Source organism: Camelus ferus, chromosome 25 (genome assembly GCF_009834535.1).
Source record: "Camelus ferus isolate YT-003-E chromosome 25, BCGSAC_Cfer_1.0, whole genome shotgun sequence".
Classification (NCBI taxonomy): Eukaryota; Metazoa; Chordata; class Mammalia; order Artiodactyla; family Camelidae; genus Camelus; species Camelus ferus.
The window spans coordinates 12,414,216-12,441,958 of NC_045720.1; the positions used below are offsets into that span (position 1 = coordinate 12,414,216).

Consider the following 27,743-nt stretch of genomic DNA (forward strand, 5'->3'; position numbering starts at 1 on the left):
TGAGAACCAGCCACTGAGCTACAACGGGGTTGGCTGACTTCTGCCGGCAGAGCACGCCTGGGCAGCGTAGGGTACTTCCTCAGGTCGACCCACCAGGCAGTCCACCTGATTTCAGTCTCCCCTGACCTCCCCCCACCTAAGAGCTTCCTGGCATTTGCTTGATTAGATCCTGGTTTGGTAAAATATAATCCCATGTAATTTATGTTCTTGTATAATAAAGCTGGTGAAAATATGGGGTGATTTTCATAAAAGAATTCTTCTGATACGTGCAGACCACAAAAATGCTTTAGCCTTTACTTTGTGAAATAGATAACTCAAAGCAAGTATCTCTCTCTGGCTTGTATTTTCTAATCTTTAAAAAAAATTACTATTATAATTCCTTGCCTTCAGAACATATCCCCAAATAAACAGAGCCATTGACTTCTTTTTTTTTTTTTTTATCCTAATCCTAACCCTAACCCTCCATTGACTTCTTTATAAATAATCGTCCCTTTGACTTGGCTCCACAAAAACTGTAGGAGTCTGGTGCTAATCAGTATCCTCACTAGCATTAAATCTAAAGAAATACAATACAGTAGGCATGATGCAAATTTCACTGATAATGCTAATAATAACGCACTAAGTATTATACTTCTCAAGTAATGTATACACATCTTATAGAGCATCTTAAGAGAGCATTAATATTTTGCTTGTTCTGTCATTTGAGATTTTAAAACATTTTAAAAGAATATTTTAGGAGAAATAAAAGGGAAAGATGTCTTAATTCAAGTGGCACCATATGTAAGGAAATGTTATACAAGGAAGCATTTCTTCAATAGAAATTTACTTTGTCATAAGGTTTAACTATCCAGCCAAATAATGTGTACTGCTGGCCTGGGGACACCTTTCCCCACCCCCTATTTTAGAGAGAGTTAAAGAAACAATAACTATGATTCCCACAATTATCATTTTGTTGAATTATATATTCTTAATTAGAAAGTGTTTCCCCATAAGTATATCATTCTAAAAAACTTTACAGTTTTCTTAGTGGAATAATAACCTTGTAAACAATAACAAAGTAGGAAGAAATTTATATTTTGGGGTATTTGTCCTTCAATCTGTATTACAAAACATCTAAAAAAAATCAAGAATTACGAACAGATGCTAAATTTGCCATAATTTGGGATTATTGGCTTCAAGTACAAAAATAGAACACATTTGGCTCTTTTGACCAACACCAAAACTGCAATTCACTAGCACTGTAAGACCAGAAAGGCACTAGCAAATCATAATCTGTTTGGGGGATTATCACCCATTTAGGGGAACAGTGCAAATTATATTAGAGAGATTTTGGTAGCTGTTTTGTTCAGTGAAGAACAAAAAAATAGACTTAAAAATGTGGGGAAAAAATGCTTACTGTTTAAATCTACAGTAAAAGCAAAAGTCTCATCATGATTGCAAAACATTCCAAATTGTGAAACTTAAGTTATTTGTAAAATAGACAAAAGTAAAGCAGCTTCCTCAGTCATTTTTTGAGATCTCAGCATCAATTTAAAGAAAACGCTTATATTTAAAAAAAAAGCCTATTTCAAAATATGAATCCCTATATTATGCACAAATGAGAATATAAAGTAAATTTATATCTTACACCACGCATTCCTGTTCCTTGTGTATGCAGACGAAGGTGATCTGAAACTAAAGTTAAAAAAAAAAAGTAACTGCTTCAACTCTTTAAGGAATAAAAGAGCCTCAGACTTGAGAGAAAAAACAACTGATGCTAATGTAAAAACAATAAAATTACATCAAATTGTTATGTGGATTATATGGGAAAAGAGGGGGGAAAAGAAAACAAATATACTTCTCTGTATGGAAAATATACATTTCTGCCAAATACTACCTACAAACTTGTTTTGGTACAACTGATAATTTTTTCCACTCTTATTTTTAAATCAAAACTATGTTCATTAAAAACATGAGTATAATAAAGTTCACTAGGAAGGCGACAAACCTAAAAATCACATGGAATTTACACTATCACAAAGATAGGCAGGAGCAAGAGGATTTTGGTTCATGTTTGAGAAGAGAAAAATAGAATATTCTGAGAAAACACTGCTCCTACCACTCCAAAGCAGCAAAGCTAGAATCAAGGTATGGTTATTTTACAGCCTGGCACAGCAGCTTCAAATTTGAAAAACACCATTGTTATTTTAATAAAATCGTTCTCAGTTTTATTTTGCCAATTCCCCTCCCCAGCAGTGGGACAAGAACAATGAAATTTTCTCTACCTGCTGGAGAATTTTCTTAGCACTTTGTGGAAACTGTTGGCTTTCAGAAATGGACAGGCTGATTTGAACCAAAAGTTAGACAAGATACAGCACTGCAACACCAATAAGAAAGCAGTTTTAGAAAGAGGATCAAGCCGAGCAGATAAGCGAACTCTGTAAAATCAGTTTTCTGGGACTATTCATCAAGTCAGTTCCCTAATTTCAAAAAGCCAAACCAAAGCAAAGCATGCTGACTTACATTGCTTCTTTAGTTCTTTCAGCTGTTGTTTAAATTGGACAAATTTTTCATTATTTTGAAAGTCTGCATCAGAATTCTTATTCTGTAAAGCCAAAAACTTCTTCTCCACTAATAATTTTAGATCGGGTATTTTTTCTGGACGTTCTTCTTTTACCTGAGGAAGACAGTAATATTACCATAAAAGTTTAATGTTCACAATGACACAGTTTTTGGAATATTATTTTTATCTCATTTCATTTAAATAAAAATATAATAAGGTAGAAAACAGAATCCCCCCAACAGAGAACCAGAGAGGCTGGGACTTGTTCTAGAACAGACTGCTGGTCGACAGCAGAGGAAATCATTCATCCCCTCAGCCTTTGCTCTCTTAACTACCCCCTCAATGCCCTGCTAACTTGCTGTCTCCTGGTGACAACTGAGAAAATCTCCTCCACCTGCACCAAGCATGATGGTGTCTTCCTTTTGCCTGGGTCTGCTCAGTCCCCTCTCCTACTTCCCGAGAGGTTACTCCATCCTTCATCCTCCTAAACACTCCTCTTCTTTGGCCCTCGGCCCCAGCAGGGGAGAGCAGCTCCTGCGCCACAAAACCAAATTGAGACCTTCAACCTTGAGCTGCCACCATCTGCTGCCACAAGGAATAAGTGCCCCCTATTCTGTTCAAAGCTAAACTTTCCATCTCCATTCTTTTGTTTCCCCTCCCAATATTTTATTATAAAATTTTCATACATGCAAAAAAGTTGAAAGAATTGTATTTGACCATTCATCTACCTCCTAGACGTCACGATGATTTTGCTGTTTGTTTTATCACATATCCGTCTGTCCCTCTTTCAATCTCCAACCTTTTTTTTCCGTTGTAACCAGTATCTTTAACACACAGATCCAAGCCCTAAGGGCAGATACACAATAACATAAAATGACAAGTATTTTTTCCCCCATTTTCATTCTGTGACATAATTTCTTTTATTCTATTACACAATTCCTTGGAGCCAAAAATAAGAATGCTACATTGCCTTTGTAGCCACTTTTCAATGTGAAACTTTAGATGCTCTATTTTATTTTAATTTTTATACTTTTAAAAATACTTATAAAAACTGAGATACAGTTGGTGTACAGTATTGTAAGTTACAGGTGTACAACACAGTGAGCCTCAGTTTGTGAAGGTTATACTCACAGTTATTATAAAATGCTGGTTATATTCCCCATGTTGTTCAACATCCTTGAAGCTTACTTATTTTATATATAACAGTTTGTACCTCTTGATGAACTTTATTTTTTAAATTTGTTCTTAATTCTGTTTTTTCAACTCCTTTGGAAAAAACTCTCCCTTTCTAAATACATTCTTTCCCCCTGAAATTTCCCATAATTTAAAGCAAACAACCTCTTACAATCCCTGCCCTCTCCTTTCAGTTATTTTCTCTTTATAGTCCAGCTTCTTGAAAAAGAATCATCTGTGCCCACTGTTTCTATTTCTCATCCTCAACCTTTAGCCACTACACTAACGCTCAGGCCCCACCACTTCACTGAAACTGCTCTTCCTCAGGCCTTCATAATTGGTCCCTTGACTCAATGGCCTTTTCCTGATGCTCCAGCCACCAAGCAAAAGTCACCAAACTCTCCCGTTTCTCAGTAACACAGTCCCAGGAATATTCAACTGCACTTAGTTTTATGTTTCTTTTCCCCCTAATAAAACGTAAACTTGTTGAAAGATGTCTAATTTATCACTGTGTTGCCAGCACCTGGCACATACATAGTAGGCAGCATTCAGTGTATTGCCAGTGAATAAATCTTATTAGCTCTAAATACTAAAACTCACAATTTATCAATCATTATTACCCTTAGTAAAGTATACAGTACAATTTCTGAGCTGGAGGGCAACTTAGAGATCATCTAATCTTGACCTCCACCTTCTTCAGTTTCACAGATAAATAAAATGATAAAGAAGTTGAAAGAGTTGTCTACTATCATTCAGTTAGAGGCAATGCTGAGATTGCAAGACAGTTATAGAAAATTCTTGGTAGGGTTCTGGTTAGTGGGAGATATTTTTGATCTTCTGAATCTGAGTTATCAGTGCATATGAAATTAAAAGATTGTCTGCAAGTTATTTGCTTCAATTATCTTTTGTCATAGAGGAAAAAATTATATAATCTTTTGTTTAATTGCTATGCATTTTAATTAGCCAAATCAAAAATGAAAATTAGGCTTGAAACTAAAATGCCTAAGTCTACATTTATAGTAGAGTGCTGGAACTGACTGTCTTCTCACTGTACCCATGAAACTCAACCAGCGCTGGATCCGCCATCAAAGCGAGTTGTGAAAAAGACGGAGAGGCTTTAATGACAAGTTATGTGTAATTAAAAATTTTAAATAAATCCTGTAAGGCTAAAGAAACAATAAAGCTCAGTTTGGAAAAGAGAAGGTAGAAAGGCAATTTAATAATGCCTTATAACTCAAGAATAAAAGCTATTATACATGGTGACTAGCTATTCTCTACCTTTACACTGGATAGAACAAGATGAAACAAGTTCAAGATGGCAGCATGAAGAGGTCAGAGTAGATACAGAAATTAAATTATGACTTCTTAGAGAATTATAGGTTCTCTTTCTGGATTTATGAAACAAAATCGACTCACATCCACCTGAGATGTTAACAATAATATTACAGGCAGTCATACAGGTGAATCTTCTCAAGGTCTTTGATCAGTATGAAATTATTATTTAATCTGCAATGATAAGAAAAAAATCTGATCTGAGCAGATATAAGTAAATGCAGATGTTCTTTTCCAACAAAGTCTCTAACCCACTAAACATAACTTAATTTCCCTAGTTCAACTACAACCACTGCTGAGGAGTTGGGTAGAAAAGTGTGGGGGCGGGGGATGGAGGGGATAGGCATTGTGAGGTTGACAACACAGCAAACCTGAAATATGACTAGGAAAACCTAAATATGCCAAATTTAGCGATTCAGATTCTTTCCCCCACGGCCAGAACCTCAAGGGAACTACTACAGAGCACATAAATTCACTGCGGCAACTATCTTCTCCAGAAATTTGATGCTGCAGTTGGCATGCTATGCATTGCCAAGAGAACTTACTGCACTCAAGCTATCAAAATGAGAGCCTGGAAAATATTAAATGCATTATCTGTTTAAATCAATACAATAAATGGGGATTAACTATATTCTTAATGGTTTCTTGCTTTGTTTGTATCTTCAAGATAAATAGATAATAATCCCAAAAAGGGAAAGAATAAAGCCTTTCCTTGAGTAGTTGATCGTAAGTGTTAGTCTGAAAAGGGTAAGGCTGGCTGCTGTTTTCCTAGGACAAATGTAAAACACCTCAAAGAAACTGGAGATGGGAGGAGAGGATCTACTAGATGTTAGTCCATCCTCTTCCTAAGGATAAAGTCCCTGGATACAAGATTTAAAAACCTGTTTTAAGTCACTGAGTGTGTTAGTTTGCTAGGGCTGTCATAACAAAGTACCACAGACTAGTGGCTTAACGGAAATTTATTTTCTCATAGTTCTGGAGGCTAGAAACCTGAGACCAAAGTGACAGCAGGATTCTTTTCTTCCGAGGTATCTCTCTTTGGCTTGCAGGTAGCCATCATCTCTCTGCATTGTCACATGGTCTTCCCTGTGTATCTGTGCCCAAATATTATCTTCTTAAAAGGACACCAGTCCTTGGATTAGAGCATACTCGAGTGATCTCATTTTAACTTAATCACCTCTTTAAAGATTCTACGTCCTTTGCAAATACTAACAACTATACATAAAATAGATAAAAAACAAATTTCTTCTATACAGCACAGGGAACTATAGTCAGTATCTTGTAGTAACTTATAATGAAAAAGAATATGAAAATGAATATATATGCATATGTATGACTGAAACAGTATGCTGTATGCCAAAGATTGACACATTGTAACTGACTACCCTGTAATTAAAAAAAAAAAAGATCCTCATGTCCAAACACATTCTGAGATACTAGGGGTTAGGACTTCAAGATATGAATGTTGGGGGACACAATTCAGTTCATATACTGGGTTAATGAATTTTTTAAACAGAATTTTTAAAATAGCTTATAGATTGTTAATCTTTATTATAATTTTTAAATGACAGAAACAACCGAGAAGGAAACTCAGCAGATGCCATACTTACAGAATGGGAACTTAATACTGCTCTCGGGAGAGAAGCCAGGTTTTTAAGCACCACCCACTTACCCAGTGAGTGCCTTCTACATGCTAAGCATTGTAGCTAAGCAGGGAAGAAGAGCAGGAAAGTTGATCGGGAGTAGGTGGTTTGAATAGCTTTGGGAGGAAGGCTCTGGAAGTGAGACCTGACCTGTCAGGCAGCAGGCAAAGACACTAAAATATTTTAAGGAGTAAAGTAATAATACCATGAGAACATTAAAAAAAAATTACTCTGGTTAAAGCATAGAGGATGCACTAAGACAGGAAGGGAGAAAGAAACTTTTGGAGTATGTTAAGTAATGCCAGCAGGACTGGCAACTTGATCAAATTATAATTCTATTTTTGAAGCAGAATTGCTGAGTCTTTCTGTGAGAGAAGTCATTATCAAAGAATCGAAAATAACTCCAAGATTTTCAATATTTAATATGGGCAACTAGTTAAACAACATTTTCTTGAGGAAAGAGAAGACAGTCCTGAAGGTCTGGACAAGATCTAAGTGGAAAGATCTAGTAAGTAGCTGGAAAGACATTTAAAATGAGAGTATGAAGAGAAATGCAAAAGGAACTCTTAAAAAAAAAAAGCAAAGAAAACCAGGAGTAAGGAATGTCGAAGAAGAAAGAAAAAGAAAATTTCCTTAAGAGATGATTGTCCTTTGGGAAAAAAATGATGCAAGAGAGCTGAAGTAAGATAAGAAACCACTGGATTTAATTACCAGGCCCTGAGTACACGCTACTGGAACTATTTATCTGTTCCAATCCACTAGCCTGTGAAGCTTCTCTCAGGCAAGGGTTATTTCACTGGTGCCCAGCGAACTATCTGTTGCATGGGAGGTGCTGAAGTGATGTTGAAGAACTAGCGAATTACAGGGAGGCCAAATTCTATTGTATTGACATGAGAAGAAGGACAAACGGAGTTCTGTTGTGAGCAAGCGAATATAGTTTGGCAGCAAGGGAAGGAGAAAGTGTTGGGAGGCAGATCACGAGAGAGACAGCGAAAAAGACTTGTTCATTTGTGCAGAGGTTAACAGTAGCTTGAAGCGAAGTTGACATAATGGAGGAGAAAGAACATGGACCTTGGGATCAGGCGGTCCTGGGTGCCCTCTAAGTTATAGATTTAAGGACAGTCCTTTTAGGCCCTGGATTGCTCTCACTTCTTAATGAGGAATCAGAAACGCCACGTCAGTGCCGTGAAGACTTAATTACATCGAGTTTGTGTTTAACTCTGGTACACAGTAGAGGTTACAAATTTTTATTCTTTCCTTCCAAATTCAGCATAGAACCTTCAGAAAGTTTGTGGACTGAGAAGAAGGAGCCAATGGGGAAACGTTAATCAGAAACACTAAGAGAAAGCAAGTAACAGACTTCATTGGAGAAAACCCTTCAAGTACTCGGGCAAAAACTACAGAGGGAAGAGGACCAGCTAGGAAAGCACAGCAGTAGTGTTTACCAGGTGTCATAAATGCTCACAGGGCTGGACAAACAAGGATCTGAGGAAACCCCCAAGAAGTGGAGGACAACAGGAAGTGGTGAGGACCATGCCGAGGTAGACGGTAGCAGCCCCAGGTGGGAGGAAGCTGCTGCACAGCCCCGGATGACTGCTGCCACGTGAGAGAGCAAGCCCAGGTTTCTAAAGAAAAGTTAAAAATTGAGATTTTGGTGAGATCTTTTTTTGTTTCTGCTTTTTTAAACAATGTATAGACCAAACAATGTATCTGCCTGAAGACATGAGTTTGAAACCTGCTTAATACAACAAAGATATTTTGGACACAGAAAGAAAAGTACTATTGTGATCCACAATATTTGGGGGTCTGGTGCAATTCCCAGACTTCTACTTTAGGGATGAAATATGGTCCTTTCAAACAGGACAGAGAGTAATGGAGAAAGATGGGTGTAGGGGAGAGAGAGGAAGGCAAAGGATCCATTCTGACATGCTAATCCCAAGAATTTATGATGGAAAAACTTGGGCACTTCTTGAGATTAAAAATGAGGCTCTTTTTTAATAAAGAGGGATAAATTAGGAATTTGGGATTAACAGATATACACTACCACATATAAGACAGATAAACAATAAGGACCTACTATACAGCACAGGGTACTATATTCAATATCTTGTAATAACCTATAATGGAAAAGAATCTGAAAATGTACACACACACACACACATACATACACGTATTTATGTATGTATATAACTGAATCACTTGGCTGTACACCTGAAACATTGTAAATCAACTACACTTCAATAAAAAAAAATGAGACTCTTCTACTTACTGAATGACCTTAGAAAAGTTACTAAATGCATCGAACCTTAGTTTCCTCACTTGTAAATAGAAAATAATAACCGTATTTCCCTCAACAGTGTTGCGGAGAGGAATAGATGGGATGAGGCAATGAGGCACTGATGAGCTGTCACAGAGAACACTCAATAATGAGTAGGAGTTACTGTTGTTATTATCATTAGCTATATCTCCAGGGTGGCTGGAGATACAGGCCTGCAGCTCAGCAAACTGACATGCACACCCACGTGGAGGAATTAGGGTATGGATTTTAATGGAAACCATGCAAATGAATGGGCTTACCAAGAGATGAAATAAACAGAAACAAACAAAAAAAGGCACAAGGAGACAACTCTGGAGAACACCGCATTTATGGGACAGCTAGAAGAGTCTAAAAAGAAAAAAAGTACAAGAGTTAAGAAGACAACCGAAAGAAAGTGTCCACAAAGTCTAGGAAGTTTCAAGATCTGTCAAGTGCTGCCGAGAAGTCAAGCTAAATAAGGATTGAGAAGAGTCTGTTGGACTCGGACTGGGTCACTGGGGACTAACAGCAAGAGCGCAGATATGTACAAAGTGCTGACTCCAAAACATGCAGATTTTTGTTGAATGAATTGTTTCCAAAAGATGGAGCAGGGAAAAAACACACAAAGCCCCCAAAGTCCCAGAGGGTCTCCAACTAACTGCTCAGTTTGAACCCGAAATCACTTGTCAATGTTTCGCTACATTTAATTGGAACCCAGCACTCCTCTGACTGCAATGTTTCTCCTGCCAGCAAGGGGAAGGCAATCAGTGAGTTGACTGCTAACAACTAAGTCAGGCTTCTCTCTGGTGGCTCTGTCCCTATGAACAGAGGCTAGCTGTTTAGGAAAAGAGAATGGTGGGAACAAAAGGTAAACTCGGTCCTTACTCACACTGAAACTTTATTTTCAACATGTTTTAACATAAAATTTTAAATTTTTAATATTTATATGATGATAATATACCTCATTTCTTTCAAGCAATATTATATACTATGCAATCAAAGTGTGTCATTTTATTGCCACAGGGCAAAGTCAAGGTCTCCTCCTCCAATTATCATTATAGCCTTATAGCTATTATTTCACTGGGAGGGGAGATCACAGGAGCTAAGGATATTAATGGGCTGAGTCATTCACACACTTTTGAAATCATGTGAGAATCTAGTATAAATTAGTCATTCTTGTAACTTAACCAAGAGTCAGATTTACTCTCTCCACAACAGCCGCTGTTAGATGTTTGGCTCCCAAAATAACATATACCTAATTGTTTACATTTTAGAAATCACACAGCCTCTAAAAGTTTTTTTATGGCTACACAGTAGTAATAAGCATTATGCTGTGTGTTCTGCTCAGGACACTAAGTATCCCAAGTTCTAATTCATAGCTTGATCTAAGGCTATGGGATCTACTTTCATGCTGGGAATCCAGGGGGTATTGCCTCAGTTGGTCCTTGAACATTCATTCAACAAATATTTAGAGTCCCAACTGGGTACCAGGCATTATGCTAAGTGCTGAGACATTTATGGAAGTTGGCCCACACTTACATCAGACACACCACCAACCCAACTGGTCGTGCATAGGGTAAATTTATATAGACCAACACTGTCTCCACCTTTATACAGCAAAAAAGCTTGATAAAGTTTTTATTGAAAGGCATGTCCGGGCTAAGAATCATTATGCTTTCACTGCCTGTAACCTAATTGTAGGTACATATGGAGACACAATATATTTTCTACAGAGTTTACTATACTGCCTTTGCCCTGTTAAAAAAAAAAAATACATAAATATCACACATGCTAATGAAGACCAGCATGGATTACACCCTTCATGTCATGCCAGTTTCTGTTGTCAGTTGCACAATCTGCACTGAACTCTGTTGGACCCAGTTATTTGCAGTTGAGTGAGTTCCCTAGTGCCATTATTCAGTTTGACTTCTGACAAAAACACTTAAGAGGGAACACTTCCTTGTTGAACGTTATGACACATCGAATGGACTTCTCAGTTTGCCAAGGTGTTGTAATACACCATTACTGGGCAGCGGCCAACCAGACATGGAAACATCTTTCCTCCTTCAAGCCTTTCAGAACAAATCTTGAAAATGAATAAACTTAAGCATGTGTGAGAGAGCCGTCGGTCTGGTTCTAATGGACCAGTTCTAACAGACAGCAGTTGAATGAGGCAACCTGCCATCTATATGCCTCTGTTACTAAACAATAATGCTGTTGAAAATGACTACAATAAATTTCTCACGGCACCCATCTCACTGTAAGATTATGACCAACAGGAATCACTTATTTATACAGAACAGTATTAGGATTTCCATACTGGGGGGTGGGTGTGGGGTGAAGGAACCAAATTGCTGATTTGCCTCTCTGGGCTTTGTTGTCGTTTGTTTTGTAGTGGCAGAATTCATAGAAATCTGCATTATCTATTCATTTATTCATCCATTCAATAAATATTTACCAAATGCCTATCACATGCAGGCACTGTGCTAGGCATTGGAGATTCAAGAGTAAACAGACTAACCTAGTCCCTGTTGATCTCATGGGGTTTAAGGCCTAGTGGAGGAAAACAGACTATTCAAATAGTCAAACAAATACACCATCACCAGCTGTGAAAAGTGCTGTAAAGGAAACATATTAGATGCTATAGGAGGATGTAACATAAATACTGAGAACATCACTTCATAGGCAATCTTTTAAAGCACTGCTCAATTTAAACACAGGTCATGCTGAGGGGAGGGTGAGATGAGGATTATTACTGTTGTTATTAACAAACACTTTGCAGTTGCACAAAATCTTTCATCTGAGTGGTTCAAAGCCTTATACACAAGTATCATTATCCCAATTTTACAGATGTGAGGAATGGACAGCTCACAGTAGTTGAGCGTCTTGCCCAAGGTCATCCTGAGTCAGTGACAGATGGTTGCAACTCATTTAAACCCCCTTTCAACTTAATTTTGCTTTGTATGTGCCTCCAAGTAACAACTCAGAATGAACTTTCATACCTCATCTTAATTTTAAGAAACCACACTTGATTTCAGGCAGATATCCTCAACCTTCAGCAGTCATTTGTTAGTTCTCATATGAAGACACTTATTCTGAATCTGAAGTTGCCTTTCCTGTCCACCAAGCCTCTGTCATCTACAGAATTACCCAGTGCCTTTTTTATCATTGTGGTACCTCACTCAAGATTTTACAGTGAAAAAAGTACAGCAATGGGTTGATACTAATGGGATACAGAAGACTTACCAAGTATCCCATTATCCAGAAAGATGACCTTCTAAAATGCTAAATCATCTACTGAGCACTCAGTTCCAGTGCTACCCAGGAGACAACAGCTCATGAGGTTAGAATAATGTTCCACAGGACGCTTGTAAGCAGTGAATAATATATGACATTGTTTCTCCGACAGCCAGAACACGTGGGCCGAGGTACCAAGGGACAAAAGTAGAATTAGGTGCAAATCTCCTCCTCCTCATCACACCTAATGACCAACTTGCAGTCTTTCTCCCACAGCTGCAGCTCGAGTTCTGCTGGTCTAGCAGTCTCAGTGCCCAGGAGAAGAATGATTTCACCAAGGGACTCAACGACGCCTTCACTGAGCTGGAAGCTGAAACGGCAACCTCACAGTTTTGGGTTTCTCATGACACTAACCAGACAGACAAAAAGTGAGGTTACAGAACTGGTTGGAGCAATGAGTCTGAATTATCAAAGCTGAATAGGATTGCTGCTACAGAGTGAGGAAAGGGAGGTGTGTGTGTTTCTGGAACCGGGACTACCTCCTGCTTTTGCCACGTCTAGTGGTACAAGGTAATGGAAGTCAGAAAAAACTCCACAGAGGCAGGACCATCAAGAACACAGACATCCCAGGAATGAAAGCCTAGGGGTTGTAGTCAGATTCAAAACCTACATCAGTTGAGAGTCGGTTGAGGGCAAAGAGAACACGAAATGCGTATTAGAGAAAGGAGTTAAAAATACCAACTCTGGCTTCAGGACCAATACCAAAAGCTAGGAATCCAGTTATATTTCCTCCTTGGTCTGATGTATACATATTTATGTTTTTAACTAATCTGTCCCTTTGCTTTCCTCCTAATATCTTATAAAAAGTAAGCTGATGGCTCACTAGTTACCATGGAATACTGTAACGGAACAGTAACAAAAGAAATAAGCCTGGCCCAATTATCCTAGACTTAGAAACAGTAACTTAAGATGTTCTGTCTTCCCCTCTTTTAGGGACAGAGAGAGCTGCAGTACATTAGGAGGGAGCATTTTGTTGCTGTTGCACTGTTTGCAAAGTTAAGCCTGGAAGAAAAGTGTACACAAAGGCTGAGCAGCCAAGCTGACTGGTCTAGAATCTTTTGAGCCTTTCCTGTGTTTGGGGAATTTCCCACCTTATGCGTGATGCCTCACTGGGGCAGGAAGCAGAAATTCACTTTCTCAGCTTCTCTGCAACAGGCACAGACATGTCACCTTGGCCTTTGGCCTGTGGGACTCCAGTTCTTGAGAATGGCCTGAAGGAGAGGCCAGCACAGTCCCCAGTTCCAGATGACCTAAGGATTTAACCTTTAAATCCTAGCTTTACCTCATACAAGTTGTGAAATCTTGGGCAACCTCAGAAACTTGACTACCTTATCTATAATGCTACAAAAAAGTCATTGGATTGCCATAAATATTAAATGAACGAATGCATTTAAAGAATTTAGAGCTTTGAAATCCAAATACAGTAGCCACAAACCACATGTGGTTATTCAAATCTAAATTAATTAAAATTAAATTAAATAAAAAATTTAGTCCCTCCATCACATTTCAAGGGCTCAATAGCCATGCAGAGCTAGTGGCTACCTCTCTATAGCACAAACAGAGAACATTTCCATGACTGCAGAATGTGCTCCTGGAAATGCTGACTTACAGAATACTTTCTCTGGTACTCAGGAAGCACTCGAATGGTAACTGCTGCTAGCATTATCAACTAGTACTATTATCATTATTATTATTTTACATTACATCCCAGGAACTTATTTATCTTACATCTGGGGGTTTGCACCTTTTGGCTACTTTCACCCAATTTCCCTCCCTCAGCCCCTCCCCTCGCCTCTGGCAACCACATTATCATTATCACAACAGCAAGTTTAAGATACAATCAAATATAAAATCTGGTAGAGGAGATGGACAAGTAAAAAGCAATTAAATGTGGTCGTCTGATAAGAATTAGCAGCAACAGCAGCAGCAACAACTGCTCTCAATTTATAGTTTATTATGGGCAAGGTACTGAGCTAAGCACTTCACATGGATTATTTTACTTAATCTTACACAAACAACCTAAGAAGTAAGAACATCCCTATATTACAGATTAGGAAATTGAGGCTAAGGAGTCATGTAGCTAAAAGCAGCCAAAATGCTCATTAGTGTGGGATCTGGGACTCACTGCACTGGCAGGTCTGTTAAACTACTAAATCTATGACTTAACTGCTACTTAGACTTCACAGATTTACTGAGTGCCCACTAGGGGTCATGCACTGCCACAGATGCTGGGAGTACTTAGTGAACAAAAGAGACCGAGTCTCTGACCTCACGGACTTTATATTCTAGTTGAGAAGAACAGTCAGAAGATATATCAATAGCCAGATGGCAGTAAGCGCTGTGCAGAACAACTAAACAGGGTGGGGGCAGGTGATGTACGGTCAGGGAAGACTTCACTGAAAAGATGACATTTGAACAGAGACCTGAAGGAAATTAAAAAGGACAGGGGGAGTGGTAGGAGATAAGGTCAGAAGTGAAGATGGAGTCACGGGGAGAGGAGGGCAGACCATGGAGGCCAATGTGTGGCTTCCAGCCTCTACTCTCAGAGAGATGGGAAGGTTTTGAGCAGGGCAGTGAGAAGAACTGGTTTTCTTTTTTAAAGGATCACTCTGGCTACTATGATGAGAATAGATTTTAGGGGAGGAAGGGCAGGAGCAGGAGACCAGTTAGTGGGCTACTGCAGTCACGAGGCAAAAGGAGACGGTGGCACAAACTGGGGTGACAGCAGAAGTAGCAAGAGGCGGTCAGACTCAATATACTTTGAAGGTAGAAACAACAGGGTTTACTGATGAACTAGATGTGGGCTGTGAAACAGCTGAGGGACTTGGGACCACTCTGGGTTTGGCTTGACTAAATGAAATGGTACAGTTGCCACTTTCTGAGACGGGGAAGCCTGGAAGAACATCTGGTTTGGGAGAAACAAACAAACAAACAAACAAAAACCAAGAGATTAGTTTCAGAAAGTTAAATGTGAAATGACTATGGCAATGAAAAGAAGATAGCCGTCTATCTGAGACATGGTTTTGGAGAGAAGATTGGGTGATAGTGACAAACACTATGAAAAATGGCTACGTATACGGTGTTACGAGAGCGCATTAGAGTAATGCATTTGGCAGCTGGAAACCAGGTGATGTCAGGGAGGGCTGTCAAGGAGCTACACTGTTTATGAAGGGCAGGAAACAGCTTTTTGAAAGGGAGAGAACACTTCTAGTAAAAAGAATAACATGTATGAAGCCCAGAAGCAAGAGAACATTCCAAGAACTAGCATAAAAGAATGGTAAAAAATGAGACTGCAGAGTTAAGCAGGGGTATACCAGGTAAAAGACGTTTGAATTCAATCCTGAGAGTGATAAGGAATAACTCACTAAAGAGGGTACAGTTGTGAAAAATGCAGGCGAAATCATTAAGTTTCTAAATTTGGAAAAAGCTCTTGTGCTGCTGGAGAGAAAACATATTAGAAGAGAGCAAAACTTTACACAGCAAACTCTCCCACGGGAGACTGGAGATTGTGCAAATAGGGATGAGGTAGGCGAACTAATGCAAGAATCAGTAAAATTTGGTGATGAAATGTTAGATACAAGGAATCAGGAGCAGTAAGGATGACAACCAGGTTTCTAACGTGGGAACCTGGGTGGGGGGTATTGCCATTTCCTAGGTTACAGAAGCTCAGAAGAAAATCAAAGGGAAAACTCTCTGGGCCACGCTGAATTTAATTAAGGAGCACGCTGAAGTGGAGATCTCAAACAAATGATTGAAAACACTTGTTTTCTCACCTGTCTGATTCTCAGACGAGTGCTCTGGAATGGAAATGAGGATCTGGGACTCCAAAATAAAGACAGCAACTCTAGTTACAAGCATAAATGTTATCTCTCAGGAAGAGAGTGCACAGTGAGAAGAGAAAAGAGTCAAAGAACAGGTAGGAAAATCAAAATTTCATGGGTGGAGAGATGAAGCCAGGTCCACCAAGGAGACCGTGGAGAAGGGGCCAGAAGCTAGAAGGAAAAACAGACGTGTGTTGTCATGAAAGTCAAGGGAACAAAATGATTCAGGAAGGAGGGAGTTCTTCATGGTAGCAAAGTCAAATATAAGAGAACGATTGAACAATGTCCTCTGGGTTTTTCACTGAGTGTGTAACCTCAGGCCATTCCCTCAACTCTTTTAGACTCAGCTTCCTCATCTACACAAGAATGTTCTGGTACCCACCGTGCCCAGTTGTTGTGAGGACACATGGTGATGCAGACAAAGGACCTGGTACAGTGTTAGACACACTAGGCACTAAAACACATGCTCTATTCTTATTGTCCCACGTCTTATGTCAGACAAGCAGGTTAGGTAATAAGGAAAAAGGGCGGTGAAAGTATGAAGCCACATGGGACCAATGGCCTTGAAGCACACTATGCATTTTAAAAAACAGCAAGGCGGGGAGGGAAAAAATCTAGTCTTTTTCCTTTTTTTCCACCTCTCTCCCAATATTTCCTTTCCACTAAATGCAGATTGTAACACAGAAATTCCCAAGAGCCTGTCAAAGGGACCTTTTAAGTATATTTAGTATTCACACAAAGAACTGTGCCGGTGTAGATATTTACCATAACCGTCATGAGATGGGATCTATGTGTTACATTCTTAAGAAGCGCAGATTAAACTCATGAGCAGTTCACAGATAAATGAATGAATGTTCTGTAGAAACTCAATCTATCGATTAGTGATTTCAAAATTTCTCCCAACAGGTTTTGACATGATAAGCCAGGTAATGTTTATCAAATGAAATATTCTAACTACATGATTAAGAAGACCTTTGGACAACCAAACTGACTTTCAGGTTAGTTTCGACACTGACGAAATGACAGTCACCGAGAAGTTTCCCAGAGGCATATACTTTCCCATCAAGGATTGAGGTTCTACCCTTTCTTGCTCTCATCTCCTCAGACACGAGGGCAGGTGGAACTGGGAAAACTGTCTCCAACACTTGCTTTTCTACTGTGAAAAACATCGTGCTTCACATAGAAGAATTCCACTGATTGTTTTTTGTATCTAAACTATTCCCATCTTTCCAGTGTAATTTCTTTCAAAGCTTTTTTGCTTTAGGATTGACTTAGCAATTCTTTCAATGCAGCTCTCAATGTACAAGCCTGCACTCTAATCCCTTCCCTACCTGCTTATTTTGTGTTACATCCATCAAAATCAAGCCTCCCAGGAAAGTCCTAACTAACGGGGATCTCGATTTTCTTATACTCATTTAGACAAATTTCTCTTTTCCATTCAACTCAGCGGTGGTTAGTGATACTGAAGCTTATCTGGTGGCATCCTGCTCTCGAATCGAAACCATGAAAGAAGTATTTCTTGTTCCAGTCTTTGTGTGTGTGAGTACACGTGGAAGGGAGACAGTAGACGAGGGATACACACACTTGGTGCTCTCTGTCCCGAAGAAAGCAAAAGACCTGGGAGGAGAATGGGGCAGCCCTTTCTTTCTGAGCATTTGGGACCAGTGAGAGCAGCCTTCCACACCTGGGCCACTGGGGAGTAACCCAGCCACTACACAGGATGTTAAGAACTTCTCCTTCATGTTCCATGTCTTCTCTGGGTCCTCCAGTCACACCCTCCATGAACTGGAGGATCCTAATAACCAAGGGAACAAATTCACCATTTCTGCTGTAATCAAACAGAAAGAGAACTGGTAATCATTTTCTTCCTTCTGTTCTTGCCAAGTATCCAACAGAAAACCTATTTAAGATGGCTACCAGGGCTGAAAAAGAAATAAGCAAAATATCTATTTTGGGAATACTTACATTTTCTTTCCATCCATTATCACACCTCATTCAACACAAAGTCTATGGGATTACTAATAATCCAGCAGTTTATTAATGCTTTTTATCCTTTACTTGCTCTATTCATTCCCATCCTATAGCCTATCAGATTCTCTGATGGTGCCTTCTCTACTGTTCACATGGCTTCCCGATGTTTGAAATTACTTCCCACTACGAAAGCTATCAAACTGACTTATGTCTTCCATTTTGTCGTCTATGAGAAAAGTTTCCTAACTAAATAAAAATGAATTTTCTCCATCATTAATCTAATCAAAAAGCTGCTGTGCCACAAGAAAGAACAATAAACAAAATAAAAACAGGTGCTCTACAGTATAGAGAGCATTTTTTAGAATTTATGTAACTTGACTCTCATTGCCCAGAGAGATTAAATAACTAACGTCCTTGAACCAAACACCAAATAGGTGACAGAGCTGAAACTATAAGGTGGCCATGAAGTCTGAAAGCACAGACAATACGATTTGATAACATACTGTAATATTATATCATTAAGCCATTTATTGTGTATTCACCTAGGTTTCCAGACTTGGTGGCCACCCTGTAAAATCTAGATCTTCTGGCCATACCTGTTTGCCTTGATTCCCCGCAAGTTTTACTCCCAAGTGCTAAAGAAGGCAGCAGTCAATGGAAAATACCATCTTAAATTGGATGCTATTTAAAAATTTACAAATCGGCTTTCATATTCTGTACTCCAACTTATTTTCACAACCATCCTGTGTGTGTAGATTAAAAGAAGCAATTAATACTTTCTCAGGTGCCTGCCACATGAAGTCTCGCTTTCTGTGAGGGCATGAAGTACAGTACTTTATCTACATTAACTCACTTAATCCGTACACCAGCCCCATGAGGTATTCTAATCCTTTTCTTACAAATAAGGAAACTGAAGATTTTAAGAGGACAAGTGACTAGCCCAGTGTCACACAGTTAGGTGGTGGAGGAGCAAGGATAAGGCAAGGTCTTCTGACTCCAGCTGCAGTACTCTTTCCACTGCCTGTGCAAAGCATTCTTTACATGTTCCATAAAGTGCCACATACTGACCATATCACTGCCTTCTTCCACGGAGAGACTTCTCCCTCACTGCTTCCAAAAACTGGTCATAAACAAATCTGCAGTCTAAGCTGACAAGAAAAAAAAAGCTCCTCACCCTGAGTTAATAAATACAACTTAGGATATTGCCCGGCATGTAGCAAGCACTAGAGGAATCTCAGCTAGGCTTACTGTTACATTGGAAGACTGAGTCTTTTAATAAATATAAGCATAAAACATCTCATTAAAGCTAGAAAAAAGATTTACTTCATTTTTATTTTATTTCAAATTCATAAAGTTCTTCATAGTCACACCACTGCCACTTTTAAAATATACTACAAACAAAAAGCTTTTGAAGAGTTAATAATACTAGCCCCCCTGAAGTATTCCTTCTTTCTAATGTAATAGTTCCATATGACAATATTCTCTTTTTCAAGTAGTTCTTTAATACTAACAGAATCCCTCCCTATGCATGTCAAGTCAGTGTGAACAGTCACTTTTCGTTTAGACTAAAACTTTAACTTTGGGAAATTTACAGTAAGAGTTGTGTAAGATCATAAGCATATTTTATAATCAAGACTAGACAAAAGCACTCTTACTCCCAACTGAAAACAACTCAAAATGAGTTCAACAAACTACATCTGTCTTGAGGCATGGAGATGCCATGAAAAGAGCCTTGAATTACATACCAAAAAAACAAGGTTCAAGTCCCACCTCTTGAGACTAAGCTTGTGACCTGAGCATGTCCTTTAACCTTTCTGGGGCTCAGAGTCCATCATATCCACTTTACCTAACTTGGAAGGTGTTTTGTGATCTTAAAAGATGTCAGGATCCAAAAGGGCTCCTCACCCCTTACCTGGGACAAAGAAAGTTGGTTTCAGACTCTTCTGATCAAAGGGCCAGGGGATTGAAGTAGAAACTGACAACATTTTCCAATCTGGTTTAAGTAAACCATCACCAGCCCAGAGGTAAATGTGAAATAACTGGAGAAGCCAGAAGAGAAGTGAATTCACTATCGTCCACTGGGTAAGTTATCCAGAGCACTTAAACAGCAAATCTATACCACAAATGGGCTTTGTAACAGTTTTACAGAAATTGGATCACAATGAACTGGTTATGATTAAATCATTTTAAAAATTAGCCTGGCCTGGAAATCTAGCCCCTGAATGTTATTCTATAGGAAACTGTATCCCATAATTCAATTCAGAAATTCAAACTCTGGGAATGGATCTTTTCTCTTTCCAGCTCCAAGAGCTAACAGAGACTCCCTTCTCATCGTCTTTCACTCTTTGGTCTTGTGGCCGCTCAGATGTGAGATATCAGATGAGGACAGTCAGGCTGTATCAAGTATAAACCACCTTTCACTTTTTTTTGGTGGGGAGGTCACAACACATTCCTATTTGTAACCTCACTCTATCTATAATTGCCCACTGAGGTATGTAGGACAAATACTATTATTACTCCCATTTTAGGAACAAGGAAGCTGAAGTACAGAAATGTACGTGACTTGTCCAAGGTCACAGCCTGGCAGAACAAGGATTAGAAGACCTTTATTTCCCAGCCCAACACTCTTATCAATGAAATACTAACTGCCGAGAAAAGGGAAGAAGGAAATGAAGGTGACTGTGATTTACTGAGACGACTTTTAGACTAATTTTGTCTGGCTTCGTGAGTTTTCGTTAATTCCTTCTTCATTGTTGCCTGATGAGTTAGTCACTAAAACCATCAGATCAGAGACTATAAATTATTTTATATTATTTCCTCATTGTTACAGATAGATGTTCAACTTTAAGTGTTTCATAATAAAATGACTCAGAGACTAAGCCAGCCCAATCTACATTAGTCACTTGTTGAACTGTTTGAGTTTTGTGCAAAACTCTTAGGAGGTGGTGGCAGGGAGACAGAAATAAACATTTACCAAGAAGATGACTGAATTAAAGACGAAAAGTGAATGTAAAACTTACACATTTTCCCTTCTAGCTTAAGCTGTGGCATAAGAGAATAAACATGAGGAAACACAATACAAGTCACCTATCACCATTTACTCCAAGTTCAGGTGGTTTAAAAGAATTCATCAGTTTTAATCAGCATGTGGTGGGCATTTTCATGACAAGAGAAAGAAGTTAAAAGTTAACAGGACAGAACATTTAAGACCTTGCCTTTATACAGCACTTTTACCTCTCAAGTGCTTTCACATACATTATCTCATTTTTTAATCAAGAAATCTCTCTGCAATAGGTAGGGACAGATATTGCTAAGGTCATTTTGCCAACTGGCTTAAGGTCACACAGCTTCTCAGTAGAAAGATGTAGAAGAAAACTCAACAGTTAAATTGAACATCAACACCAAACAACTTACTGTTGTAAGGAGATCTCACAGACTTTATATTACAAAGGCAAAGCACTTTAATTCCATGTTCTGGCACAGGAATACCATTACTATTATAGAAAATGTGGCATGACATATTCTAATTTCATCTATATTATTTATAGGTGCTTTAAATAATAATTATGAATTTCTTCTATTAAAAAAAGCAAACATAAGATGTTCTTGCTGCGGCTTTTTAAAACAGTGTAACCATATCTGATACATCAAATTTAATTTCTGATTTTGCAAGAGGGATGCTTTGAGCACATTCAGGATTTAGTCCGTTTAGAGTTCTGATTCACTATTTCACATGGCATTATTGGCTTCTGTTTCATGGTGGGGGCTAAAATAAACCTGAGGGTGACAGAGAGTAACCAGATGGGTGGAGTGGGTTTGCTCCTTGGTACCAGTAACATTCCAAGAACCACAAACAGATGAGGCAATTGGAAGGCTGGCACTGAAGCATGTGAGACCCTGGGTGTCAGTTAAGGGGAGGGTAAAAAGCAAGAAAAGTCAGGATGTCTAAAAATCAATCGTGTGATGTAATCATATTAAACTTTGTGGTTATTGTTTCCAATTTTAAGTAACATTGACTTGGTCTTTCTAAATAACATTTTCTATTAGAAAATAATTAAATGATTATTTTAAGATGAAATAAAGAAGAGAAAAAATAATTAAACTGACTTGGTATATTACTCAAGTCCATGAGAAATACACATAAGGCTTTTCACTATTTTAAAGAATGCTCTATGATGTGACATAAATTTCCCTTTTTAAAAAAGGAAGAAGAAGAAGCCCAGAAAGAAATGAAATTCAAAAGCTCAAATGGTTAAAATATTAGGTTGGTCATGACACAAAAGAATGAAAGCTCAAGTGTCACGACTGCTAGAAGCTTGATGCGTTAATCTTAAGAGAGAAACAGAATAAAAAGAAACCCTCACCATCCCCTCAGTGGCAGTTCACTGGGCTCTGGCTCCACTTCAAAATAAACTGCTTTTCCTTACCAGTACAACTGCAAATTCACCCAGGGCTGGAAAAAATAAAATCCATTTATATTCTCTCCATTTCTACGCCTTCTATTCTTTCACTTGGCAACGACTTATATTTGAAATAGAGCTGACAACTTGCATATGACCCACCAGAGGAATAAATCCAACACATTTCTCTCCCAGTATTTTTTCAAATGGATGCTACTAATAAACAAACACTAGTTAAAGATGGAACTGCGACTCAAGAAATATTTCTCTCTGTGCACAAGGGTATATGATTATGATATTTATTGAACTATCTTGCTTACATCATTAAGTAATTTTTGTTTACTTTAGACAACATCAAAAGTTAATCCTGAATTACCAAAGTTTTTACTTAGTTGTCTGGTCTTTATCTCTAGTATAACCCCTTCCATTGCCATTAACTAGCATATGTTACAGGGCACAATCTCTTTTCTCGTTCCTACAGATTTACTGATCCAGGATTTCACATTCAACTGGCCAAATGCCATGCTTCTTGTGGCCTCAGGACTGGCCTGGTCTCCCAGATTCTGCCCAGTCCTTTCTGCTTACAACACTATGAGCACCAAGTTCCTCCAAAATCCCTTCTGCTCTCATTACCAGAAGACTCCTGCTAAGGAAAGAGGCCCTTCCTTCAAACTCTCAAGGACATATAATCTCTAGCCTTTCCCAATGGTTTCCAGCTGCCTACACTGTTCTCTATATTTTAACTCAAAATTCTTCTTCAGATATAATTTAAATTTTTTAAATTTATTTTTATGTTATTTTATTTTGGGGTGAGGGAGGTAATTAAGTTTACTTACTTACTCATTATTTATTTTTAGAGGAGGTACTGGAGACTGAACCCAGGACCTCATGCATGCTAAGCGTGTGCTCTACCATTGGAGCTACATCCTACCCTCTAGATACTGTTTAAATCTGATCACAGGCAATGACTTCTCCCATAGAGAATTCTCTGGACAACTTGATAAATGTGTTTGACAGAACTGTTTCAGGGGCTTTCATGCAATCACTTTTCAGTGTTTCCAGAACTCTGATCTATACTGTGTCACCTTCACTTTAAGAAGAAACTGAGGCTCAGGGTTAGAGGGTAGAAAAGTGAGAGTTTAAGCAAAGGCTCTTTTCCCTTATCCTGAATATCTTAAGCAAGCTATTCACTATTAATATTATTCTGTAGCTATTTTATATACACATGTCAAGAGGCTTTCATATGTTCACTAGGCTAAGCATACTACTGGCACTAACTGAACAGCATAAATATGAGATTAATAAATAAGCAACTGCTTCCAACTCCACACTTTGCAAGTGCGTTCATTTACAGGGAACATTAACATCTGGTGATCGATTCCCCAGTTCAATCTATTTCCCCAACTCTCTTCTGCAGCTACCCCATGTCCTTTCGCTGCCCAGTAGCACCACTGCCAGACATGGGGAAAGGCTGACATCTCAAGATCTTTAATACTTACCAATTATGGTGAAAAGTTTGACATGGAAGGAGGCTAAGGCGATTATCTAAAGTAAGCTTTTTGAGGGGGGAGGGAGGGCTAAATTAGGGGTTTGGGATTAACAGAAACATACTACTATGTATAAAATAAACAATAAGGACCTGTATAGCACAGGGAACTATATTAGGTATCTTGTAATAACTTATAATGGAAAAGAATCTGAGAAAGAATACATATATATGTATATGTTAGATGTGTGTGTATATGTATGTGTATATATATATGTTAGTTTCAGGTGTACAGGTATCACTTTGTTGTATACCTGAAACTAACATAACACTGTAAATCAACTATACTACAATTTTTATGAAAAGTAAAAAAAAAAAAACCTTATATATGTATGTATGTATGTGTGTATGTATGTATGTATGTATATATATATATATATGTGTATATATATTTATATATATATATATAAAATGAGGGTTTGCTGCTACATAAGGACTATGCCCAATGTCAGAAATAAGCAGGAGTGTGCTGTACTAAAGAACATTCACATCATTTAAAATAATTCAAGTAATTAGCTGTCAGGACTGCCCGGTGCCATTGAGGCCAAGATGCTCCACACTCACTGAGTGTTACATGAACCAGGCCTTTCAAAGTCTGCACACACTCCTGTCCACACTGCTGCTGTGTCCTTTCTGCCTCTTCTGTCCCCTCCTGTCTGCGTTTCCTTCTCTCTGCTCTCCTGAATCTACTCTCCACACAGGGGTCTTGTTTGCTTCAGAAGTTCTGACAGCCAACAAACACCCCTTGTTTTTAAAAAGTTCTCCTTCGTCTTTTTCACTGCTGGAATAATGCAGAGTCTTTTCAGAAGCCTGGCCCCTTCCTGGTCTTCTGCACAGAAATCTCTCGTAGGCCCATTTCAGGTAGGGAGTTTGATGTACTGCCCAGTAGCCTGGATGCCACAAAATCCCTACCGCACACCGCTGGGTCCATCTCTTAGCTTCCTCTGTAAGATAAAGGGGTTGAGACCATAGGAGCATTTTTCTAAAGTGGGTTCTGTAGAGTATCAGTCCTTTCTCCAAAGAGGTTTTCAAATAAGTTTAGGAAATCACTAAATATCCCTCCTTTAGAGAATCACAATGCATAAAAGCATATTAAAGGCTTTACAGTCTTTAAGGAAATTCTTTTAATCAAGCATTCCCCAAACTTACTTGACCACAAAATCCTTTTTTCCTATTATACTTACTCACATCCTGATTAACTGGTATTACGGAGCAAACTTTTGGAAATGCTGCATTCGAGGCACATTAAGGCCCAGTAGAGTGTAAACGTTTTCTCATTCTAAATAAAATCCAACACTTAATACCCCCAAAACACGAAGATGGATTTCTATAAACTATCCATGTAAATCAGTCTCAATATAGCACAGACCAGAATGTTCACCTATTAGCAGCTACATGACTGGGTAACCTAAGAGATATATCGGATTCTTTCCTATAGAGGGAACTCACTCAGTGAAATACTATATCCAGACCTAACTCTCTCTGTGTGTTAGACAAAATGCTACCACACACAACCTTAATTTGGGAATAACTGCAGTGGGAGTTCTAAAGCAATGGAACAGAAATTAATTACCAGTAATCACAGACAGAGTCACATTCCGGGACCAAGAGGCTTAAGAGTAAATACCTGCAATAACCTTTTTTTCCCATGGTCAATTTCCACGCCTGGGCAATACTCCTATAGACGAAAAGGCTTATATCTTTGACAAGAAAGATGTTAAGAGACCACACACCATTCTGGAGCACCAAGTGCTGGGGGCAGGGTGTGGAGAAGAAGGTATTCTGCAGTACTTTCCCATCTGGCGCCAAGAGATTTTCCCTAAGTCCACTTTCATCTCTCGTATTCTTGCTGTTCTGCTGACAACAGTTATTTCTCTCACGCTCAGGAATCTTCTGTCCTCAAATGTCATCATCCCAAACGAATTTCCCCTCCTTCCTCTTTTGTCAGTGACTCACAATGTGGGGTGCAACCTTGCGTTCAGGCAGCAGATGATCATATCCAATAACTCTGCCCTGGAACTTTCTTCAGATACTATAAATTATTAGCTTTCCCAGTGAGAAATACTCCCCAAATCTGGTTTAACTAAAATAATGACTCCCCACTTAAAAGATACGCCATATGATTTCATGTTAAAGTAGTAGATGTTAAATTAACTTTAAAACAGGATTTACAAAAGGTAAAGCTCACCAGCTGATAAAGGGTGAAGAGTGAGGAAACACAGGGAAATATGTCAAAAACATTTTAAACTAGTTGCATGATGTCAAGGCTGAAGTTAAGCTATACCTTTGACCCATCTCATTCTTTTATTATATTTAAGATTGTGCTGGTTTCAACAGCTTAAGTGACATATATTTCCACTCTTCTAACTCTCAACACACTAGTTTAAAAAGGCAGATTAAATGTTCAGGTTAGTTCTCAAGTAAAATCACAGTACACAGGGCATATCCATGAACAAATTTTTAAGAAAAAACGCAAGTAAAATGATTCCACAACTAATTGCTCCTGCTAGGTTAAGAAGAAAAATGTTCACCCTCCTAGGCTTTTGATAGGAATTGTTATAAAACACTGACTTAAAGAAACACAAAACAATATGTGGCAGAAATCTGATTTAAATACTTTAAAATCTTAGGTAAACTATAAGATGCATGTAGAAGAAAAGAAAGTAGGAGGAAAACTGAAAAAGTACAAATGCTCCAGATTTTCCAATAAATTAATATGCTGAAGTAGCAAATACGAAAAGAACAATAAACAGGTAAAATCTAACAATTCTTTTAATATTTAAAGTTTGTTACAATAAAATTGCACAATTAAGTATCATGATAAAATAAATGCCAAAGTATAATGTGAATCTCAAGCTTTAGTAGTTACTTTTGCTTAACTCTAGGACTAGATTACTCATCAAAAAGCACAGAAAATGTATATTTGACCGCCGACTGCTAATAATATCTGTAACTGATCTGAACCTGTTGGGCCATTTGTCATTTAGCTTTGCAGGGCCGGGGTGGGGGGAGGGGAGGGCATCCTTTTTCACTGTGAGAAGTAAGGTTATAGAACAGTTGCAAGGACCACACCCATGATAGCGGTTGGACCCTCTATTGTCTCCTGTTTGAAAAAACACGTATCTGAGAATAAGATCTGAGGACTCCTTGAACTAAGCAGATGCCCGCCCTCTGGAATCGGAGTCCCACAAGATGAGACTCCAGGTTTAGTTTAAAATCATCACATAAACCCAGAACCAGAAATACACAGTACACAGTATTAGCACTGTTTATTCAATACATGATAAAGAGTCTCACTTCAAGAGGGTAAGTCATTTGATGAGTGGTATGGCTTGAGAAGCAGAGTATCAATAATGAAATTATTTGCAGAATATCAGTAATGAAATTATTCTTAAATCAACTTCTGCCTTAACTTGCTTTACTAAACATAGTTCCTGGCACATGGTAGACACTCATATCTGAATGTCTCATATCATATGTGAATGAATGAATCTGAGACCAGTCTGAGGCAGGTTACTCAACTACTTTACGTGCTTTAAACTTTTTAAAAATAAAAGTTTGCTTTCTCTGGCTTAATTTCTCAAATGAAGGCACTCTGAAACTCGGCCACTGAGAAAATTTTTAAAAAGATGCTTCCTTTTCATGCAAAAGTCGCACAGAGAACTTATATATCACGACCCTCACATTGAGGCTCACTTGACTTTCGTCTTAGATTAAGTATC

General features: G+C 38.5%; 1 protein-coding gene across 3 annotated transcripts in view; it reads right to left on the reverse strand.

The window, feature by feature from the left end:
• NSMCE2 (NSE2 (MMS21) homolog, SMC5-SMC6 complex SUMO ligase) overlaps positions 1-27,743 on the reverse strand; it is a 208,541-nt gene that overhangs the window by 131,441 nt on the left and 49,357 nt on the right. For all 3 annotated transcript variants that reach the window (XM_032467922.1, XM_014555064.2, XM_006179719.3), the window contains exon 4: positions 2,503-2,656. In XM_032467922.1, coding sequence (XP_032323813.1) covers positions 2,503-2,656 — 154 coding nt within the window. The remainder of the gene's footprint in view (positions 1-2,502; positions 2,657-27,743) is intronic.